The sequence below is a fragment of the Callithrix jacchus genome, chromosome 5, assembly GCF_049354715.1.
Source record: "Callithrix jacchus isolate 240 chromosome 5, calJac240_pri, whole genome shotgun sequence".
Classification (NCBI taxonomy): Eukaryota; Metazoa; Chordata; class Mammalia; order Primates; family Cebidae; genus Callithrix; species Callithrix jacchus.
The window spans coordinates 57,729,259-57,745,004 of record NC_133506.1 but is presented as its reverse complement, the minus strand read 5'-3'; the positions used below and the strand labels follow the sequence as shown (position 1 = coordinate 57,745,004).

At 50.2% G+C, this 15,746-nt stretch overlaps 1 protein-coding gene across 6 annotated transcripts in view; it reads right to left on the bottom strand.

Moving 5' to 3' along the window:
* Positions 1-330: 330 nt before the first annotated feature.
* The window catches only part of SS18L1 (SS18L1 subunit of BAF chromatin remodeling complex), a 36,555-nt gene continuing 21,139 nt past the window's right edge, over positions 331-15,746 (bottom strand). For 5 of the 6 annotated variants that reach the window (XM_035299101.2, XM_035299100.2, XM_035299103.3 and 2 more), the window contains 4 exons: positions 15,068-15,160; positions 8,188-8,307; positions 6,561-6,688; positions 331-3,244 (listed from right to left, as the gene is read on the bottom strand). In XM_035299101.2, coding sequence (XP_035154992.1) covers positions 3,218-3,244; positions 6,561-6,688; positions 8,188-8,307; positions 15,068-15,160 — 368 coding nt within the window. In that variant the 3' untranslated portion in view covers positions 331-3,217. Of the gene's footprint in view, positions 3,245-6,358; positions 6,689-8,187; positions 8,308-15,067; positions 15,161-15,746 lie in introns of those variants that run through there. The other variant, XM_035299099.3, reaches the window with a different exon arrangement.

Sequence of the window (15,746 nt, the reverse complement as noted above, 5' to 3'; positions counted from 1 at the left end):
CCTCCCAGTACCCAGGGCCACCCAGCTCCTCCGACCAGTCTGGCGCTGCTGTCGTCCGTGAAACCTCCCGGGCCCGATGAGGACACCGCTTTTGCACGAGGAAGCTATGGGGCAACACAGAGCAGGCAGTGGGGACCGCAGGGCAGTCCCGGGGCGCCGTCCTCACCGCCCTTTCCCTGGCTCCGCCTTCCGGCTGCGGGGAATCCGGCGCGGACCCACGGGGACTCTGCCCAGGAACCGAGCTGACAATCTGCCGGGTCCTGGTAATGTTTGCAGAGTAAGTCACACCAAAATCCCATTACCTTCATGAAAACTAACTTTATAGGATAATTTTTGAAGAACCAGTTTATTAAGAGATTACACCAAAACCATAATTTATGTGTCAAACTCCGACTGAAAAAAAATTAACCGATATCCAGGATGGTTTTCAAATGTACTGTACTCACAAACCAGACAAATTTGACTTGTTCAATAAATAGAAATGAAGTGGCTAAACATTTTTTAATGGAAATGGAAAACAGTCTTCCACTCTGTAGTGTTGAAGGGGTGCCCCCTATATGTAGAAAAACCCTGACAAAATCAGAGCTTCAGGTAAACTCCAACCAGATGAGCATATTCACGTTTCTTTTCAGATCTTAGGAGATCTTGTCCACGTTAATCCCATTCATAAAGACTCTGGGCCTGAGTTCTGATGTACTGTTTTAATATGCTATATACTGTTGATTCAACAACAAACCCTAATGGGTGATGAGCTTTTGCATACCAATATGAAATTTGTCAGCACTTCTGAAAATTGTGGCCATTATTTTTCAAATTCACAATTTGCTGGAAGTCAGGGAACGACAGGAAGAAGAATGAGCATCAATTTTCACGTCGTCCTTTGCTTCTTCATTGGCCTTCCATAGAAGTAGTCAGAAAAAAACAGCACCATCAACCACACTTCACGAATAATTCATGTTAGCCTAAGCTTTTCTCAACATTCATAGGACAGAAGATATAATAAGTTAATGAAAAGGAATTGCTGGCATCACTTTCCCCCACAATATTACATAAAAATGGACAACACATTAAATAAACATTCTGTTATTAATCATTAAATATATTAACACCAAAAATCATGTATAAATTAGGAAATAAATGTACAAACTATTTTGCAAAGTGCTTTTTAAAATATATACACAACATTCAAGATATTCTTAATGTAAGACATTTCAGATTGAAATTTTGGGATAAGTGTCCTTTTCTTTCAGAAAGTATTAATACAGCACTTAAAAACACAAACACACACACACACACACACATACACACACACACACAAAAGGCATATTCCCAGATTGGCAAGGAATAAAAATAAACTATTTTCACAGTTATCTAAAATGTTTAACATTTTCAATGGGAAATTTTAGTCCCTGATTGAGTTTGCAAATTAGTTTTATGAAAATTGACATGAAAAGAACAAAATCAAGGGAGAAGACTCCCTAACTGAAATTGCTCATACATACTTTTGTCAATTAGCAATTAAGAACTCTCTTCAGTAATATGAACATACACATTTACTTTTAAGCCCTTACCAGTGTTAAGGGTTTAAAAAACCCTTATGCCTACAAAATAAACACTGCCATCCCCAATTCTGTGTGACACCTGTCTCATGGACGAGGGAAGAACGTCCTATAACAGGACTCAACACAGCCAAGTCCTTTAATCTGTGCCTTAGTTCTTCATCTCTAAAAAATTTCCTCACAGGGGCTGTCGGGATTAATTCAAGCAAAACACGTATGCACCTTGTAAATTCTAAAGCACTTAACTCTGGATGAAGAACTACTTTTAACTTTTAAAACAAAACATCAATTAAAGAGAAACATCATTATTAGTAGACCTCATATATCAAGCACTGGGTATCTTTTGTATTTTCTTGGTAGTTCTTGGAAATTCACCAGCATTTATCCAAATATTTTTTTAAAAGGATTCATAGCAAATATGAGTATTATTCCAAGTAAAGGCTGATCAAATGTCCATGCGGGTTGTTAATGGCAGCATACGATTTTTTTTCCTTTGACCATACTTTTCCAAGTGTGCTGTCTTTAATGTTTACACAGAATTGAAATAGGATTTAATATCCTAGAAATGTAAAAATTACTTAAGTTTCACTATATAAAACCTTTATTTTTCATTAGAAAGAACACAGTAAAGTTACTGGATATGACTTTCAGACATCCCTAAAAGAAAAGAAATGCTTGCTTGGAGATCTGAGCAAGTAGGTCCTGGAAGAAATAATGTAAAATAAACAACTTGCCAACTGTTTGGAAAATCTGGTGTCAATATTTTAAATTACCTATCAATTTAGCATTGGGCATATTAAATATTCCAATCCCAGAAATGACCATCAGCTAAACAAGGGTCAAAGCCAGAGTAATCTCTGACGGCCCACTTCCCAGAGAGCTGCCCCTCTTTCCTTCAGCAACACCACTCATCCTGTGTCAGGCGATCCGCCCAGGACCTTAGGGATTCATGTTTATTTGGAATACAGTCATTGATTCCTGTTTACTTTTTAATACAAAAACATGTACCTTTTTGGATAAACGCAACTGGTGAGAGCCAGGCCACGAGCAAGCTCTGGAAGTAGCCATCTGTGGCCTCTCCTGAGGGAGATGTTTCTTCTTTTCATTATGTGACAGAAACTGACCCAACACACAGAAGACGCCCTCCCACCACCCACTGAGGCACAGGAAGAGGCTGCTCTCCAGGGGCTGCATGTGTGTCTAGCTGTGGTGTAGCCAGTTAAAGAAAAGTTGACAGCCCACGTTATAGCAACTGTATGAGGAGAGAAATGAGACCTAAGGTCTGTTGATCGGAACAGGTAGACTATGGTGTCTTTGAGATCCGTCCCATCCCTGGGCACAGAAATGCTCTGATGACAAAATGACCCCCAAAGCAGCTAGAAACATTGAGAAGGGGGCGGGGGGACAAAAAAAGGATACCTCTCCATGTACCAACATACAATACTATACACAGCACCAAAAGTATCACACCACCAAGCGCGGTCTCGTGCCAGCGGTGCGCGCTCGGCGTCATACCCAGCATGAAATGAGCACGTTTCACATGCAGACGTGGCACTGGGTGAAAGGGTAACCAACATGTCACAATTCACCAGAGCTGCCGCCAGCCCATCCGGCCCCTGGATGAACACGCTACCACAAGGGCTCCAGCCATGTGTCCCTCACTGCTGGTAATTTCCATACTGGCCCTAAAAGAGATCAAGACACAGATTACACCCCTATAGTCATGAGTAAAAGGAAGACAGACGTTCCCCCCAGCCGGGACGGGGATAGGAGGGACAACGGCAGGCAAACAACCTCTGCCCACATCTTTGGGGGACAGTGAACAGCTTTCCAGAAGCCACCGCCCAAGCCTGTGGCTAACAACGTAGTGAGGGCCAAGGGTTTGTTCATTCAGTCACACATGGGGATTGCTGCGGCTGGGTCTGTGCCAGGTGCCTGGCATCAGACCCTTATGCTGGACCTGCTATGCAGACAGGCTCTCCTCCAAGTGGGCCCCCTTGGGAGCCCCCAGAAAATGGGAGCAGGGGTAACAGGCTTCGATCTATTTAAAAAAAATTGAAGACCCAGCCTGGGCAACATGGCATGGCTCCATCTCCTCTACAAAAATCCAAAAATTAGCCAGGTGTGGTGGCATATGCCAATACTCCCAGCTACCTGGACGGTGAGATGGGAGGATCGCTTGAGCCCAGAGGTCAAGCTGCAGTAAGCCATGACTGCCCCACTGCACTCTACTTTGGGTGAGACCCTGTTTCAAAAAAAAAAAAAAAATCTGAAGGCTGGGTGCAGTGGCTCATGCCTGTGATCCCAGCAATGTGGGAGGCCAAGGTAGAAAAATTGCTTGAACCCAGGAGTTTGAGACCAGCCTGGGCAACACAGCAAGACCCCATCTCTATAAAAAAATAGAAAAAATTAGCCTCGGCTGGGTGCAGTGGCTGACATCTGTAATCCCAACACTTTGGGAGGCTGAGACGGCTGGATCATTTGAGATCAGGAGTTCAAGACCAGCCTGGCCAACATGGTGAAACCCCATCTGTACTAAAAACACAAACAACAACAAAAAAATAGCTGGGCAGTAGTGGCGCATGTCTGTAATCCCAGCTACTCAGGAGGCTGAGGCAAGAGAATTGCTAGAGCCTGGGAGGTGGAGGTTGCAGTTAGCTGAGATCATGCCACTGTATTCCAGTCTGGGTGACAGAATGAGACCCTGCCTCAAAAAAGAAAAAAACGGCCAGACGCAGTGGCTCACTCCTGTAATCCCAGCACTTTGGGAGGCTGAGGAGGGTGGATCATGAGGTCAGGAGTTCAAGACCAACCTGACCAACATGGTGAAATTAGCTCTCTACTAAAAATACAAAAATTAGCCAGGTGTGGTGGCATGCGCCTGTAATCTCAGCTACTCAGATGGCTGGGGCAGGACCATCGCTTGAACCCAGGAGGCAGAGGTTGCAGTGAGCCGAGATCACACCACTGCACTCCAGCCTGGGCGACAGAATGAGATTTTGTCTCAAAAAAAGGGAAAAGAAAAAAGAAAGAATGAGCCACATGTTATGGTGCATGTCCAGGAGGTTGAGGCTGCAGTGAGCCGTGTTCATGCCAGTGCACTCCAGCTTGGGCAACAGAGTGATATTCTGTCTTAAAACAATAACAACAACAAAAAAAGGCTGGGCACAGTGGCTCACACCAGCAATCCAAGCTGGGCATAGTGGCTCACACCTATAATCCCAGCACTATAGGAGTCCTAAGTGGGCGGATCACCTGAGGTCAGGAGTTCGAGACCAGCCTGGTCAACATGGCAAAACCCTATCTCTACTAAAAATAAAAAATTAGCCGGTAGTGGTGGCACACGCTTGTAAACCCAACTACTTGGGAGGCTGAGACAGGAGAATCAGTAGAACCTGGGAGGCGGAGGCTACAGTGAGCCGAGATCATGCTGCTGCACTCCAGCCCGGGCAACAGCAAGACCCCGTCTCAAAACATGAAGAGAGAACTAGAGAGCCCACGGCCCGCAAGGCCACAAGACCGAGAATTCCTTAGGAGCCAAATGGAGCACGAGACCTGTGATGAAAGCCAATCAGAGGACTGCCATGGAGGAAGGCACGAATCGACGTCTGCAGGCCTGATTCTCCATGTGCCCCCAGCTAGGTAACCATCAGATTTCCTGAGTGCCCACAGTGAGGGAGGGGAGGGAAGAAAGTCGCCCTGGCCTGACCGAGAATCCAGACATCACATTCCTGACGGAACACAGGCTGCCACATTCTCATTCAGAGCTGCTCTGAGGACCCTAGCCAGCAGGAGTCTGTTCCGATGTCTTTCTGCCCCTGCACCACTGGGTAAGACAGAAAGTCTCGAATCCAGAGCTGCTCAGGCGAGGAGCTGAGCAGCCCGAGCCCTGGGAACCCGCAGGCAACCCCAAAGCCTCAGCACACTTTTCAGCATGCCCCGGGGACATCCGGCAATGTCTGGAGACACCCTGTCAGACTGGGCGATGTGTGTGCTACTGGCATTGTGGGTGGAGGCCAAAGGTGCAGAGTCACCAACATAGAGTCACCACTTCCTGCTAAGGACTCTCTCAGAGGAGGCTCCAAAAATTGTCCAAGATCATTCTCCTTTGTATGCCCCTTGCTCCAGCCACCAAGCGTCCTTTGTGCTGCCTTCACTGGGACAAACCACCTGTTGCCTCAGGACCTTGGCACGCCCCTTCCTGTGCCTGGCTCATTCTCCTGTGGGAGACCCTTGCCCCCGCAGTGCTCCCACCACACAGACCCTGTCCTCCTCTAGTGGCCCCGTCCCACTCAGAGTGACAGTGATGTCTCCTTTATGGGGGCCCCCACGCCCACCTATCCCTGTCGCCTCCTGCCACGCTGGCCTCCTTACTGTCCTGGGAGCTCCCACTATTCTCGCTTCCAAGGTGCTCTTTCCTTAGCTCTTTCAAAGCCCTGATCACTGTCCCTGGACAGAAAGGGCTCCCCCTTCCCTGGGCTGAGCCTGCGGCTGCCCACCACTCCCCACTGTGTCTTCCTTCTGGAACTGTCCACACTGGTCAAATGTGGCCGCCTGCACTGGAAGGCAGGCTCCACTAGGGGCTCCCCGATCCGTGCTCAGCAAGGTCTGGCCCCATCGGACAAGTGACAGTCTCCAGAACAAGACATAAGTTCTAAAAGCACAGGGTTCATATCATGGCCACATGCCAGGCACCCAGCAGAGACCTGCCGTGTGCCCAGTACACAACAAATGTGGGCAGAGTGAAGGAATGAATGGGAGAACCAGGCATGCAGATTAACAGTAAGTTTAGGGCATGAAAAGCTGCTGCATGACTGAGGTGAGCATGTACACAGAAATAATTCTGAAAAACCTTACAGGCTCAGAGACTTAACATTCTGGAAGGAACCCTGGAAGCCAGTTAGTTCTAGCTCATTATTCCTCATGGCCATAAGAGAAATCTTCATTAAGTCTCAATAGGCAAGGCGGACAGGCACATCTGTTAACATCCAAAAAGCTTGCCTGCTCATAGCCGTAGGGCCGCTGCTGCTGGGCAGAGGGTGCCGTCTGCGGTGCTCTGTAGCTTCCGTACTGCTGGCCTTGGCCTTGCTGGTAGCCGGGGTACTGCGAGGGGGCTCCCTGGGCAGGCCCTGAGAAAACAGCAGAAACCGTGAGGCAGGCCAAAATGGGTGCATCCGTCTTTCTGCACCGGCAGGAGCTTCACGTTAACTCCGTATGGCGAGAGCAGCACACAACCAACTCACCAGCCCCTCCAGTCCTGTGAGGTTGCAGGACTGTGCCCCAAGCCTGCCACCAGCATGGGGGCACTGACGGCCTCTCTGCATCACCCCTGAGCTGCTGCTACCCAAAGATGGAGGAGCAGGAGAGCCCTCCAGAACCCGCTGGTGCCAGTCACACTGGCTGCTCTAAGTTAACTATCACAGGAGCTGCGGAAAACTTACAGAGGCATCGTCTCTAGGAAGCCTAAGTCAAAGGCTTTGGAGAGGACTGATGAAGGCCAAGTAATTTTTTTTTTGAGACAGGGTCTCACTCTGTCACCCAGGATGGAGTGCAGTGGCATGATCTTGGCTCATGGCAACCTCCACCTTCTGGGCTCAAGTGATTCTCCTGCTTCAGCCTCCCAAGTAGCTGGAACCACAGAAGTACACCACCATGCCGGCTCGTTTTTGTATTTTTTTGTAGAGATGGTTTCACTATGTCACCCAGGCTGGTCTCAAACTCCTGGCCTCAATCAGTCCTTCGGCTTCAGCCTCCCAAAGTGCTGTGATTATAGACATGAGCCACCACAATGAGCCTCAAGTTCTTTTTATTTTGAGACAGAGTCTCGCTCTGTCACCCAGGCTGGAGTGCAGTGGCACGACCTTGGCTCACTGCAACCTCCATCTTCCAGGTTCAAGCAATTCTCCTGTCTCAGCCTCCCTAGTAGCTGGGATTACAGGCACACACCACCATGCCTGGCTAATTTATTTTTAATTAATTAAAAATAAAAAAAAAGATGGGGTTTCGCCATATTGGTCAGGCTGGTCTTGAACCCCTGACCTCAGGTGATCTGCCCGCCTCTGCCTCCCAAAGTGCTGGAATTATAGGGGTGAGCCGCTGTTCCCAGCCTCCTCAAGTGATATTTAAACTACTATTTAATTAGCGATGGCCCTAAAGGGTGAGCAACCTTTAACAGGGCCTCTCCTTCCTCACCACAGCAGAATCATGCATGAGTCTCACAAGAAGTCACGTGGGTGAGGCTCATCCTGAGAACTGAGATTTTGCACAGACTGATCTGGGGCAGCCCCAGACCTTATTTTTCAGAAGCTTCCTGGGTGATTCTAAGCTGCAGTGAATGCCGAGACCCACAGGCTTTGACCTGCTCTGTCAAAGAGGTTGAAGCTGGGCATGGAGCGTGCAGGTGGCGGATGGACAGGACACTGGCTCCCTCACAGGCTGCTTGGGCAATGAATTTATGTTGATGTTTAAGTTACAATGTTTCAGGCCGACATGCATGGATGTTCCCAACTTCTCTGGAAACCTAAAGCTATTCAAAATAAGAAGCTGATTACACATCTGCCTATGTACCAGGGTTGCTGCACACGTGTCTGTGTGCGCTGGGGGGCCCTGAGGAACATGCCCCGCTTACCGTAGCCCTGCTGCTGCCCGGGGTAGCTCTGCTGGCTGGGGTACTGCTGCTGGGAGTAGGCCTGCTGCTGCGCGGCGCCCTGCTGGTACCCGGCCTGCTGCTGGCTGTACTGAGAGTTCCCTGGAGGGAGAAGGAGACACGTAGCTGACTTCCTGCGCAGGCTATAGGAGCCGTCCAGGCTAAGGCAGCGCATTCTTTGAGCAGCTCACGACACGTTAACTCTGGAATTCCAAAACCAAATCTGTGGCTTTGGCATGTACACTTTCTCACAACGATTCAAATACTAAACTATACCTTTTTCTTATCTTACGGAAATACAAATGGAAAGCTAAGAAATGAAACTGTTAACGCGACAACTAAGACAGAGACGAACGCCAGCATTGTGGGCGGAACAGTGCTCCCCAGAGAGATGCTGAAGTCCTGGGAGGACTCAGTCAAAGGATTCAGAAAGAACTGATAAAGCCAAGTTATTATTAATAACTCACTCTGTCACCAGGTGGAGTGCAGTGGCGCAATCTCGGCTCCCTGCAGCCTCTGCCTCCACCTCCAGGGCTCAAGTGAGCCAAGGGCCTGCGAATGGGACCTTATCTGGGCATAGAGTCTGTGCAGACATAATTTTATTTTTTTCAGTGACAGGCCCTCACTCTCTCACCCAGGCTTGAGTGCAGTGGTGCCATCAAAGCTCACTGCAGCTTCAATCTCCCTGGCTCAAGTGATCCTCTGACTTGAGCCTCCTGAGTAGCTAGGACTATAGGTATGTACCAGCATGCCCAGATAATTTTTAAATCTTTTGTAGAGACAGGGTCTCCTTATGTTTCCCAGGCTAACCTCAAGCAAGCCTGCTGCACCGGCCTTCCAAACCGTTGGGATTACAGGCGTATGCCACCATGCTCCATGCAAAGAGTCAATTTTCCTATTTTACTTGTCTGGTTGGAAATAACTTTCCTTTTTCAGAAGCTGTAAAATTTAAGTATTTTAAAACTGGAATCTAGTAATGTATTTTTTAAAATAACAGCTTTATTGAGATGATGCACATTGGAATAGCTTAAAAACCCATCAGGGTAACTCAACCTGTGGTTAGATGGGATGACAAAACACCTGCTTTTATTCCAGGTTGAGCTCCTCCCTAAGGTGAGAACTTTGGAGAAACCTGCTTAAGCCTTCCCAGTTACTCTTCATCCAGGAAATCCCTTGAGTCCTGAACTTCCATACCTCCCTCAAAATCCAGGGCCGGTTCCAGTGACAGCTGGCAAACGAGCTGTCATCATCACGTGGGAGGACTTAAGGTCGCTGTTCTCAATCCTGCCCCCAGGAAAGCCATCTGATATGGGGGGTTTCTCAGAGGTGTCAGCCTGCATATCCTCATGTTTTATAGCCCACTTTATTCTTTATATAATTAAGGAGCCAGTTTGCAGGAAATGGGCCAGCTCTGCCCTGGCACATAGCCGGCACACAACAACTGTGCAAGTGCCAGCCTAGAACACACAGCCCCAGTCCACAGGGACCAGGCCTGGCTCTCACACCCCCGTGGGTGCTCAGCCGATCTACTGTGAACGGGCAGCAGCTGCCCTATCCCCTGAGAAAGGGGGCTGCTGAGATAACTCTGCAGGGAAAGGGGGCACAAAGGCTGTGGAAAAGACCTTTGCTGTTTTCAGATATGTTTCATGAAACCAGCAGAGCCGGGGGAGCCCAGGCTGTGCTCTTGACAGGAAAGCAATGGGGTGGGTAGATATGGGGCCTTTCCTCTGCAACCAGCAAATACTCCATGGTTCTTCCTTTTCTTTCTCTAAATACCTCTGGCATTCTGCGGGGCGTCTGTGAGAAGGTGCTGGGCAGCCTGGTGCATCTGTGTAACAACAGGCCAGAACGTGCCTGGTTACGTTGCCTCCTCTGCTTGCTCAGAAGGAGCACGATGCGGTCACAATTGGCCACAAGGAATAAGTGAATGGGCAGCTCAGAGCCGTCACATAAATACAGTGATCCACACAAGGATGCAGCCAAGGTAGCCCCGGCCTCCCCACCCCGTCGTCCACTCCAGGACACGCTGGTCACCACCTGGCGACAGCCTGTGAAACACACACACGCCGGGTGCTCTTGGGACTCCAGGAGGTATGGACAGCCATAAGGTAGGGTCCTTTCAGTTTCTGTGACAGCCAATGATGTTCCTTTTTTTCCAGATGGAATCTCGCCTCTGTCGCCCCAGGCTGCAGTGCACTTGGGTGATCTCAGCTCACTGCAACCTCTGCCTCCCAGGTTCAACTGATTCTCTTACCTTAGCCTTGCAAGAAGCTGGGATTACAGACCCATGCCACCACGCCTGGCTAATTTTTCTATTTCTGAGTAGAGATGGAGTTTCACCATGTTGGCCAGGCTGGTCTCAAACTCCTGACCTCAAGTGATCCACCTGCCTCAGCCTCCCAAAGTGCTGGGATTATAGGGATGAGCCACTGTTCTCGGCCCCAGTAATGGTTCGCTCCTGAAGCTGCCAGCACATCCACATGATTCAAAGGTAAATGCAGACAGACCCACACCTTCAAGAGGTCCTGGAAAGGAGGCCATGTCCACCCCTGCTCTAGCCTAACCCCGTCTTCCACTGTAAGCGTTTCTGTTAGTTGTTTTGGTGTTTGTCCAGTTGGTCGATAGCGTGAGCGTGCGTGTGCGCAAGTGTACAGTCTCATCTTCCTTGCATTTTCACAGAGAGGGCGCATCCCATCCAGCTCCACACCCGGCTCTTGCAGCTCATGGGGCGGTCTCTCCTAAGGGCCATGGTGCCCAGCAGCCAGGTCACGAGGGGCCAGGCTCTGTGCAGTCTCTGAGCCACTGCAAACCTCACTTCCATGCAAGTGCAGGGCTTGTACTCCACCTGGGCCTCTCCCCCACCACGCACATCCCAATGCTCCTGCCCAGCATGCGTGGCCCCATGGCCCCTGGTGTCCCCTCCCAGCTTGGTCGGCCCCACTCTGGTCCCCTCCTATTACTGGTGCCCTGTGCATGAGCACCCTCCTGTTTTACTGGATTCTGCAGGCTCCTAATAGATGCTGTCACCAGGAACAATTCCAGCCCCAGCCTGTCTGACGAGGGATGACTCAAAGTTGGCACATTCTCTCCCTCTTTTTTTTAAGACAGGGTCTCCCTCTATTATCAAGGCTGGAGCACAGTGGTGCAACCACAGTTAACTGCAGCCTTGAGCCCCTGGGCTCAAGCTATGCTCCCGCCTCAGCCTCCCAAGTAGCTGGGACAACTGGCGCTTGCCACCATATCTGGCTAATTTTTCTGATTTTTAGTAGAGATGGGGTCTCACTATGTTGTCTAGGCTGGTCTCAACTTCCCAGGCTCACACAATCCTCTGCCCTGGCCCTCACAATGCTGGGATCACAGGTGGGAGCCACCGCGCCCAGCGTGATTCTGGGATCAGAGGTGGGAGCCATCGTGCCTGGCCTGATGCCGGGATCACAGGTGGGAGCCACCGCGCCCGGCCTGGAAAGTTCTTTATGGTGCCTTTGACCTATTCCTCCTAACGTCCCCCAGCCTCTCCACTGTACCATGGGCCACAACTGTGCTTGAAGGTGGCTATGATGCGTCCCCCAGTCTCTTCAGAACAAAGCAGCCCCAGGCCTCTCACCCTGCAAGACTGCATAGTACCACCTGCTGTAGGGTAAAGTGTCACCTATGTATGTGTACTCCTCATGTCAGAGTCTAATTAACAAGCAGATGGAATAAAAGTCTTCTAAATCAAGGAGGAAACCATGCCACTGTCTTACTGGTCTTAAGAGATTACTAAGCTTTTTAATAAATTTCTTATCAGTGACGGAAGGCAAGAGTATGTAACCCACAACAAACTACAGAAGGACATATCAGTAGGGCACCATGGTGGCACCTGGAGCCCCTGCCCTGTGGGAGGCTGAAGTGGCACTTGAGCGCAGGAGTTCAAGACCAGCCTGGGCAACACGGCGAGACCTTATCTATACAAAAATTAAAAAATAAAAAAAATAGCCCGACAGGCGCGGCGGCTTACGCCTGTAATCCCAGCACTTTGGGAGGCTGAGGCAGGCAAATCATGAGGTCAAGGGTTCAAGACCAGCCTGGCCAATATGGTGAAACCCCATCTCTACTAAAAAATAAAAAAATTAGCCAGGGGTGGTAGAACACACCTGTAGTCCCAGCTACTCAGGAGGCTGAGGCAGGAGAATTTCTCGAACCCAGGAGGCAGAGATTGTAGTGAGACGAGATTGCACCACTGCACTCCAGGCTGGGCAACAGAGTGAGACTCTGTCTCAAAAAAAAAAAAAAAAAAAAAAAGCTAGGCATGGTGTGCATGCCTGTAGTCCCAGCAACTCTAGAGGCTGAGGCAGGAGGATCACTGAGCCTGGGATTTCAAGGCTGCAGTGCACCACGATCACACCACCACACTCCAGCCTATGTAACAGAGCAAGGTCCTCTTTGAAAAGAAGGTAGCTATGTCAAACACTGAAAGGCTAAGTAGCACATCCTGTTTGCTTTTGGAATAAAGTATGGCAGCCTTGTGCAGATGCACGTGGACACCTCACCACGGAAAAAGCTGAAACTGCTCCAGCTGGCAGGCCCAAGATGGCAGAGACCCTGCAGGCTCCCAGGCTGATCAAGGCACCACTGCAGCCAATATGCCAAAAGACAGCCTCTGGGCACTGGCCACAGGGTGGCTGCTTTTTTTTGAGACAGGGTCTACCTCTGTCACCCAGGCTGGAGTACAGTGGCGCAATCTCAACTCGCTGTAACCTCTGCCTCTGGGCTTAAGCAATTCTCCCACCTCAGCCTCCTGAGTAGCTAGGATTACAGGTGCCTGCCACCACACCTGGCTAACTTTTGGGTTTTTTTTGTAGAGACAGGGTTTTGCCATGTTGCTCATGCTGGCCTCAAACTCCTGAGTTCAAGCAATCTTCCTGCCTTGGCCTTCCAATGTGCTGGGATTACAGGCATAAGCCTCCATGCCTGGCCATTTCTTTCTTTCTTTTTATTTTATTATTTTTTGAGACAAGAGTTTCACTCTTGTTGCCCAGGCTGGAGTATAATGGCATGGTCTCGGCTCACTGCAACCTACACCTCACTGCAACCTCCGCCTCCCGGGTTCAAGCGATTCTTGTGCCTCAGCCTCCCAAGTAGCTGGAGACTACAGGCACACGCCACCACGTGCAGTTAATTTTTGTACTTTTAGCAGAGATGGAGTTTCACTGTGTCGGCCAGGGTGGCTTTGAACTCCTGACCTCAGGTGATCTGCCTGCCTCGGCTTCTGAAAGTGCTGGGATTACAGGTGTGAGCCACTGCACCTGGCTTTTTTTTTTTTTTTTTTTTCTGAGACAGGGTCCTACTCTATCACAAGGCTGAAATGCAGTGGCATGATCTCAGCTCACTGCAACCTCTGCCTCACTGACTCAAGTGATTCTCCTGTCTCAGCCTCCTAACTGGGACTACAGGCGTGCACCACGGCCAGCTAATTTTTGTATTTTTTGGTAGAGATGGGGTTTCACCATTTGGTCAGGCTGGTCTCAAATTCCTGGCCTCAAGTGATATGCTTGTCTTGGACTCCCAAAGTCCTGGGATTACAGGCGTGACCCACTGCGCCCAGCCTCTTTCTTATTTATTCATGCACTTTTTGTTCCCCCATGTGTTTGAAAGTAGAACTGATGTTTAAACGTCGCAGGCATTTGTGGCACATACCGTGACGTTCCTATACAGGCCTACACTTGGCATGGTTTCTTCACCAGCAGACCGAGACATGTAAGCTCTGAAGCAAAACTTTTACACATTCAATTCTTTAAGAAGTAACCCGGGATGCCTGTAATCCCAGCACTTTGGGAGGATGAGGCAGGCGGATTATGAGGTCAGGAGTTCGAGACCAGCTTGGCCAACATGGTAAAACCCTGTCTCTACTAAAAATACAAAAATTAGCCAGGTGTGGTGGCAGGTGCCTATAGTCCCAGGTACTCAGGAGGCTGAGGCAGGAGAATTGTTTGAACCCAGAAGGCAGAGGTTGCAGTGAGCTGAGACTGTGCCATTGCACTCCAGCCTGGGAAATAGAGCAAGACTCCGTCTCAAAAAAAAAAAAAAAAAAAAACGTAATCCAAAGAAGGAAATCTGCAGCTGTTTAGAGCCTGCCTGTTTTGTTGAAGCCTCACCTACTCTGGACACTGTTACCTCTTGGTAAATCGGGGCCCAGTGGTGAGAAGACCTTGGCCTCCACTGCCTGCCGGTCAGTATGAGTAGACATGAAGCCCTTTCCCCAGGGACTGCAAGCCTGCCTTACCTCCCGGACAAGGTTGTGCAATCCTGCAAGGTGATCATCAACTCTTCTCTGGGGGCTACCTTTATCCTGGGGCGGGCTGGAAGTGGCTATGTACGTACCTCTTCCCAACTCCGCATTCTGGGATGTTCTACTGGGGTTTCAGAGTAGCCAGGGCAGGAGCACAGACAGCACAGAAAGGGGCAAGTCTACCCGATGCACAGCCCCTAGCTACAGATGTGCGTTTCCTGGCCTGCAGGCATTTGAAGAACTGCAAGGCTACACTCAGCGCAGCCACTGCTGGCCTCTGAGGAGGAAGCCCCAAGTGTGGCTTGCAGGCCCATTGCTGTCTGGCCAGACCCAGTAAGTCTGTGTCCCCAGCCCCAGCATGGCTGGCTGACCCCTTTCCCCTTTCTCACGAACCCACACGTAAGGCAAGCGGGGCTCCTGACACAGCCTGAATTTCCAGCTCCCAGAGGAAGGCACTGTCTCCCCACACAGTGCTGTGCTGTGATTTCAGGGAGACACGCTGAAGACAGGCACACGCGCTCCTAAGGGTGCAGGTCTTAACTCTGCTGCACGTGGCACTTACACCTGGGCCCAGCACGCGGCCGTGCTCCTTACCCCCCTCATAGTAGTGCTGCGTGGACTCCTCAAACGACCGGTCGTAGCTCTGCTCTGTGTATGATGACTGCTGGTAGGCGTAATCACCATGGCCTGTGTGAAACGGAGACAGCAACAGTCAGTGGAGGCTGCAGATCCCGGAGGAGGCAACTGAGACCCAGGCTGGGAAGATGCAGTCAGGCCAGGGGGATAACTAGAGCCAGCAGGACCCATGTCCCCATAGATTGACCACGCCCCAACCTCCTGCGCCTCGGCCTCCTTGCTGAAAGGCCTCCAGACAGCAAGGCCTCCTTCTTGGGGCGACTGTGAAGCTACCTGAGGATTTGTGCAGAGGATCAGTGCTCCCAGTGGCCACCCATGGCCACACTAGTGACCCGACTGACTTCTCCTCCCTGCCACTGGCTCTTGGGAAGATGTGGGCAGGTGTCCACCCCTCAGCGAGGCCTTCCCTGCATGTGACCATCACATGGCAAGGGGGGCTTGCCCTGCTGCCACCTGCCCATCCGCCTTCCCCACCTGGCTGTGCACCTGCATCTGGCTGGCTGAGGCCAGCTGCCTGCCTGGATGCCTCCTGGGGATGAACCCAGCCTCCAAGACCACCTCTTTCATTGTTTTTACTTTTTTAAGAGACAGGAACTTGCTGTCACTGAGGCTGGAGTGCAGTGGCATCATCATGGCT